The 7,737-nt window shown below is 39.2% G+C and overlaps 1 protein-coding gene across 1 annotated transcript in view; it reads right to left on the bottom strand.

Moving 5' to 3' along the window:
- Window positions 1-6,948: 6,948 nt before the first annotated feature.
- Window positions 6,949-7,737, bottom strand: part of LOC138050416 (adenosine receptor A2b-like) — a 2,194-nt gene continuing 1,405 nt past the window's right edge. The window contains exon 2 of the mRNA XM_068896746.1: window positions 6,949-7,737. This exon is cut by the window's right edge and continues 785 nt beyond it. Coding sequence (XP_068752847.1) covers window positions 7,518-7,737 — 220 coding nt within the window. The 3' untranslated portion in view covers window positions 6,949-7,517.

Genomic DNA, 7,737 nt, shown 5'->3' with positions numbered 1-7,737 from the left:
CGTTAAATCCAGGCAAAGCTATAGCAATGGCCTTTTGCCCTACCATTTCTCATTAAATTACTTAGCGCGCGCGCTCGTGTATGACGTGGCGTGTGCATTTGCGTGCGCAGTTAGGATGCGCAGAAACAATTGGCGCGAACGTCCTTAAATGCGCTCCTAATTAGAAAATTACCTATGTTTTTGTAACACTTGAATGAAATAAGTGGTGGTAGAGGAAATATATGTTTCGTTTCGGAGAGTTTTGAGAATGACGGGAGCTCATGAGCAGGAGCGAGCAACTCCCATACTGGGCCTATGTCACGGTGATTTCACGGCCAATCTATTTTTGAACTACTTTTGCCACTCAAGAACAAAGACAGTTCCGGTTCGGTGACGCTATGATTTCAAGTTAGTTTCCTGTGATTGGTCATCGGGCTCCTGCGGGAGTCATTCGTGGGAAATTCAATCTAAAAATAAATCGGTCTGTGAAAACGCCGTGATAGGAACTGAGGGTGAATGGAATCACCTTAATAAATCTAACAATCAACCGAGAACTTTCAAATGCACACCCAAACGATGCGAGCAAAGCTTCATCTTTCAGCTGGGTACACTCTATCCTCATGGAATCAATGAACGCCTCTCATTCCATTAGTTTATTCACAAGTTCATGATACCATCGCACAAGCTACGAAACTCAAGCTTATCATCTCGCCCAGTCAGCGTTTGGACTAAGCACGGATATGTCAGCCTTTTTCATCCCTTTGCAGTGGATTTAACCGTGGCAATGGATGTCGAAATTAATCCTGGCCCCAATACCGCTACTTCGCAATGTCAGGGCCCCGACAGTCAAAATCAACCAACATTTCCACAGCTTTCTGGAACTTTTGAACATGTTGTTGGCAATCCACGTTATGTTGATTATGGTAATTTAACCCGCCACATCTTTACCCGTCGCTACTTTTATTCTAGAGATGAGCTGTACCGGTTACGACCAAATACAACAACTACATCACATATTCGTACTACATTAAACCACATGCACACAAGAACGGCTTATCGGGGTTGTAGAGCTGCAAGCGGGTCAAGGACAAGCGGAATAATTCGCTCTCAAATATTCCTACTGTTGTTCCGCGTCGTCCGTCACGCAACGTCAACAAGCGTTACACGACGATGCGAAATCAATCAACAAATCTATCCCGATCGCTCATTTCAGTGAAAATTGAAAAGACTCCTACTTCTCCTAAAGTTGTTCCGAAATGCATGGTTATAAATGCTCGCTCTCTAGTGAAAGCTGATGCTGCTCCAGCCTTGTATGCTGAACTGAGCAGTAATAATATTGATATTTGTTTTGTTTCGGAATCTTGGCTCAACAAGAAAATCCTGTCTCACTTGATCTACCCTGACGGCTATATGATGGTTAGAAAAGACCGGAATGGAATACGTGCCAGTGGAGGGGTTGCTTTCATCTGTAGGAAGGACTGGAAAATAAAAGTAATCAACGCCAATGGACAGTTTGAATTTGAGACTCTTTGGTGCAAGGTAACAACTCCAAATTCTGAGTTTTTCGCTGCCAGTGTTTACCATCCGCCTGACTCCATCTATGAACCAGCTGATCTACTGAATTTCCTATCTGAAACCTGTGATCAAATTCTGCACGATGATCCGAACGCCAAGATCGTAATCGCAGGTGATACAAATCAGTTGAATATAAAAGATCTTATACAACAACATGGTCTGCATCAGATGGTTAATGTACCTACTAGGCGGGACAAAATACTTGATGTTTTTCTGACTAACTGTCCACTGCTTTGGAAACCCGGTAAGGTGCACAAGGGTCTGGTGAGATCTGATCATTTGGCTGTCATCGTACTACCCTTTATCCCGGCTAAACCTCAACGGAAATATGTCAGTTTCGGCGATACTAGAGACCACCGTAAAATTGCTATGGAGGTTAAGCTTAGTGCATTCGATTGGAATTCTATCAACAACGTAGATAATCCTGAAGAAAGCGCAAGCCTATGGTCGATGTTCAATGAGAGTTTTCCACTCGTTAGGGTTAGAGTATCGTCCAGGGATCCGCCTTATATGTCTCCCCTGGTAAAGCATTTCTGCAAAATCAGAAACAAAACAGCGCATCTGGGTAACCAAGCAGAGAACATTATTCGTCAAGAGAAAATAAATGCACTCATTCGCATGAACCAAGTAAACGCTGTGAAAAACGAGCGATTAAAACATAACCGAGGCTCTAAAGGATGGTGGGACACAGCAAACAGAATAACTGGCAGAAAGATACAAGGCACCCTCGTCAGCTCGGTGATTCCACCTGACGTCATAAACACATATTTCCAGACCATCAACACTGACGACGAATATGAGGCTCCAACGCGTCTGCAGACACCAGCAGGAACCCGTCTGCCGACTGTGCATGAATGTGATGTACGAAACTTATTGTCGCACCAGAAACGAACCGCCTCGGGGCCTGATGAGTTTCCTTATTGGCTTTGGCGCGATTTTTCTCACCATCTTGCACCTGTGATCACCAAAATTTTCAACTGCTCACTTAGACATCAAACTGTCCCATCTTTGTGGAAATTAGCAAACGTTTCGCCCATCCCTAAGGAATCTCCTCTGACTGAATGCAATCAGCTTAGACCAATCTCATTAACCAACATCATAATGAGAATTTTTGAGCGTCTCGTTTGCAAACAAGAGGTATCTCCTATCCTCAAGTCAGCGATTGGACCTGACCAATTCGCATATAAGAAAGGACACAACACAACTATAACCCTTATTAAGTGCCAACATTTTTGGTTTGAGCGACTTGACCGAGACGCGGCTTTTGTAAGAGCCTTCTCATTTGACTTCAGTAAGGCTTTCGATTCAGTCTCCCATCGCATCCTTTTGAGCAAGCTGGCGTCGTATGACATCAATCCATACATTAAGAACTGGATAATAAGCTTCCTGTGTGATCGCCGACAGAGAGTAGTGGTTGATGGACTGGTTACCAGTTTTCTCAACGTCAACAGAGGGGTTCCCCAGGGAACTGTGCTTGGACCTTTATTGTTCTCCATCATGGTGAATGATATTAAACCGGTCAGCCCCCAAACCCTACTAATCAAATATGCTGATGATATCACAGCAAGAGTGCCTGTCGCCATTGGCCCTAATCATACAGATTTATCTCATTATGAAGTAGAAAATATCAAACGTTGGGCGGATAAAAACTTGATGACATTAAACATGAAGAAGACTTTTGAGATGGTTGTCAAAGGTAAAACCACAATGCCCCTTCCAGAGCCAGTGGACAGAATAATTAGAAAGAGCGAACTAAAGTTGCTAGGAGTTATAGTAAACGAAGATCCATGTAACTGGGACGCTCAATTTGAAAACATGCTTAGCAAAGCAAGTTCTAGACTGTACATCCTTAGAGTCTGCAAATACTACGGCTTCTCACTACAAGAACGTACACTGCTGTTTGACAGTCTAATTATGCCACTTTTCACTCATGCAACTGAGGTGTGGGCTTCTGCCCACTACTGTAAATATCTCTCTCATATTGACAAGTTTTGTGAGCGAGATTTACGTTATGGCTACACAAGCAAATACACCCCCATAACGGATGTAATTAGAATGAAAGACGGGCTTCTTTGGGAGGTGATTACCTCTTACAGCGCAAATCCTTTACATGAACTTTTACCTGCTCAGAGCTCTAGGAGCCTCAGGAAAAGAGGACATAACTACATCATGCCTCCAGTCAGAACCGAACGCTTTAAACGTTGTTTTTTAATAGATGTCTTTTCTAATTTGTGGAGTTACTTAGTCTTGTATATACATAATAGATAGATATATGCAGGAAATTGTAAGTCCAGACGTTTGGTTTCTGGACTTGTTTGTTTTTATTTTTCAAATAAAGATCTTTACATTACGTTACATTACCATATTTCCACCAATGGCAAAGCTCCTCCACACCCTCATAAAACCAACAACACCCACAATTCTTCCATTCGCTCTGAAGAAGGACTAGCGCCCAAAGCGTTGGCCGTCCAAATCTTTCACAGTGGTAATTCGACCTTAATTAACTCGTCTGATAAAACCCAATTTTCATGTTTCACTCTCCCACCGATACAGCATCACAGTTTCCGTAGAAACTAGAAATTTCATAAAAGGAGCGATTCGTGCTGGGAGGGCTAGATATAAGTAAGTAAACTTTAAAAGGAACTGCAAAATTAGAAATTCATGTCACGAAAGCTATATATACATTATTATTATTATTTTTATTTTTTTTTTTCTTTTTTGACGCATAGCTTTTTATTATGATTCACACTACTTACAACACTGGTACATCTACTTACACAACTTACAAAAATTACACAATTAACAACTACTAAAATCCATTATATTAGCATCAAAACTATTTAACAATTGAATTGCGTACGCACTACTTACAATACAATGCACTTACAATTACAGGTGCTACTTACAATAATACAATTGCAATACTTACTCTACAAAAACAATATGATTACTTTTTAAACTTGCAATACCAATTATACACTAATTACAAAATAATACGATTACAGATGCTAATTATATTTATATTCTTACATTAAAAACAATGAGCAACAAAATAAAAGATACATGCATATTAAAAATAAATAAATAAATAATCCTAATTAATTATATTGGAGTGAGTACCCATTTCTTTTCAAAGAAGTTGTTTTTGTTGATCTTGTTTCAGTTTCATATTTAATCTTTAGTTTCGATTGCAGTCCTTGAATTTTAGGAAGTATTTGGCTTCTTCTGCAGTCCCACAAAAATAATTTTCCAATTAATATGAAATAGTTTAATAAATATTAATATATGCATTATATATTAATGTATATTATATATACATTATTGGGCGTGTGAAAAACTAACAGCAGTTTTAATGAACTAACCACTTCAAAGTGCGAAACTATCGAGGGCAGCTTCCATTCAACAACTGTAGTTTCTATTCTGAGGAAAAACGTAAATTCTGGATGGGTATATTATTTTTTTCGCATTACACGCGCTTAATCTCTTACTTTTCTCTCAATCCAATCGAATGTTGACTCGAGCGTCTCGCTTCCGCGCGCTCTGAAAGGGACATCACTGAAACATAGGCTCAAGACATCTTTGAGATGCAAAAGGAAATTCATGAACACGTAGGTGAACCTGAAGTATGACAAGATATAAACGTGACGAACACAAAAGCAATGGAAGTGGATCACAATAAAGAGCTTTGGCTACCCGAATGATTTTGGGTTAGACTGAATCGTCCAAAGTTATCGTTTTTTCATGCTGATTGGTAATGTATAAAATCAATATAAACACAGTAAGTAGTAATTCGAAAAATGACAAATAGAGTGAGCCGAATCAACATATTTTATCTCTACTCTCGCCCTTACCATTCCGGAAACGAAGCTTTATTTCTTTTTGTAAATTCACCTAAATGTGCAATGGATAAGCTTAAAGAAGTATTGTTGGCTTCCCAAATAAACTTCATTTTACACTAGAACGACTAAACAAATATTTTTATTTTCAGACGTGCAAAATTATGGCTACCTATTAATAATTTGCAAGAAAAAACACTTGAAATACAAAATGGCTAAAAAATCTTATTCTTGTCGTCTTAATAAAAACAACTTGCATATCAAATATCAACCCACATATGCAATTTAGTTAAGTTCGAATCATTTCGAACACCATCAATACACAAAGAGAGCAAAATCTCACAAAAACCTTTTACAGCCAAAAATTGTATTCAAACAAGCAACATATTTGCTATTAGAAGGAAGAAAAAACCTCTCATCTTATTGCGTACGTGCAAACAAGCCGTGACACTCGTGTCAAAACCCTTTACTGAAAAATCCTGTCCTTGGATAATGAGGCAAAAAATTGACAGCAAGCTTTCTTTCAAATAATTCTCGACTAGCAACAATTAGTCAAATGTTTGTGCAGAGTTGAGCACAAATAAATATAAACTGCGAGACGACAGAGATCACAGATCAACGAGCGAAGTCCAGATTATTATTATTATTTTCACCGCCTGTCTTCTTTATCCAGTTGAGCTCCGTATATTTTGTTTAGAGGTCCACTAAAATGCCATTCACGTTACAATGACTTTGACGCCATCGCAGGTTAATTAAATATTCTACTGTGTCTACCGGATAAAATCTACGCATTCCTACTACTATCCCCTGATGAAACCTACCAAAAATACGCGCAGAAGACTCTACTCAAAAAGATAATACTTAGCAGGGGAGTGATAGGAAAGACCTCTCGCACAACTCTTAGCTAACGTTTCCATTTTTCCGACACGGAAAACGAAGAAATTCTACTCATATTCTCACTGGAGTGCCATATGCCAACCCAGAAAACACACTCCATGTCAACAGATATTATAACACTTAATCCCGAGACCTTTGGTTAATGCATTTGCCAAAGTCGTCCATTTGAATCGTGGCAAACTGGTTAGTACTTGAAGACAATTTTTTGTGTAAGTGCCAGCTGAACAAAGGACATGTGCCTGTGCCGGATCTTGGTAGACTAAAAACAAACTAATAATGCAAGGCTGATTGTACGGCTGTGAGGATATATATATTTTTGTTTAACCGATAGTTCTTCAGGGAGTTAAACTCCCTAATTCCTTGAAGAACATTTACTTCCTTGAAGTGCCTGACAGAATTTTCCTCACATCCGTACAACCAGCCTTACATTATTACTTTATTGAAATAAATCAGCATCAACCATTATAGACGGAAATTATTTGAACATATCTAATTCATGTTCAATTTATCTCATGTATGTTCATTCATGTTCTCTTTCCTAAATTGAAGCTCTCTCTCTTTGGCTCTTTCTCCGCTTTCCTTCTTCTCAAATGAAGCTTTTGCCTTGAAAATGGTAACGTGGCGTTTTAGACTAAAAACGGCATTTCGTGACGACCTGTAGATTGGCAGTTATTCTACGATCGCGAACAGCGTGTTGTCAAGTCAGTGGACACATAGGTGGACATCAGTCATTTTGCCTCCGTTATATTACTCAACCAGACTAACACAACAATAATATTTGGGCGCATTGGTCAGTCAAACCACCGAGCCATTTATTCAACTTTCAAATAGAAACAAAGACAAACCTTCGAATTAAGAAACTAAGGCATCATAGCCGGACAAGAAAATCCCCAAAAACAATCCGGTGGAAAATTACAGGGAACGTGTGCCCCCGACCAAGGCAATGGTGCTACCCTTGGGGTATTATGGTATTCCATTAAAGTCCTAAACGAAAAATATACAATGGTTACTAAATAAGGATCTAAAAGCAATAGGAAGGAAAAAACATAGCATCCTAGTGACAATCCTAACAACATAAAAGCAAAAGCAACAACTTCACGCGGCGAAAACGGATCGTAGAGTGACTTAACCTACTGACGTTAGCAAAATACAAACCTAAATCCCACAAACCACTACGCACGGAACACTCACCAATTTATGCTAATTTACAATAATCACAAATTACATTATTTAACCGTTTACTTGTCCCGAATTCCGGCATTTGGGAAGCAACTGTTTTCCTATCCTCATCACTTCTAACCTAAGTTCGCGTAATCGCCAACAGTACAAAATTGGGTTCACAGACGAGTTCATGTGAATCATTGTTGAGGCAAATGTCCATTCCGGTTTCCAATACTTATGGACAGTTGCAAACAAAATTAGTAAAACAACTTGGGGAACATAGCATATA

The sequence above is a fragment of the Montipora capricornis genome, chromosome 6 (assembly GCF_036669925.1).
Source record: "Montipora capricornis isolate CH-2021 chromosome 6, ASM3666992v2, whole genome shotgun sequence".
In the NCBI taxonomy this organism is placed as follows: Eukaryota; Metazoa; Cnidaria; class Anthozoa; order Scleractinia; family Acroporidae; genus Montipora; species Montipora capricornis.
Note: the sequence above shows the minus strand (reverse complement) of the source record. Positions and strands in the feature narration are given on the sequence as shown.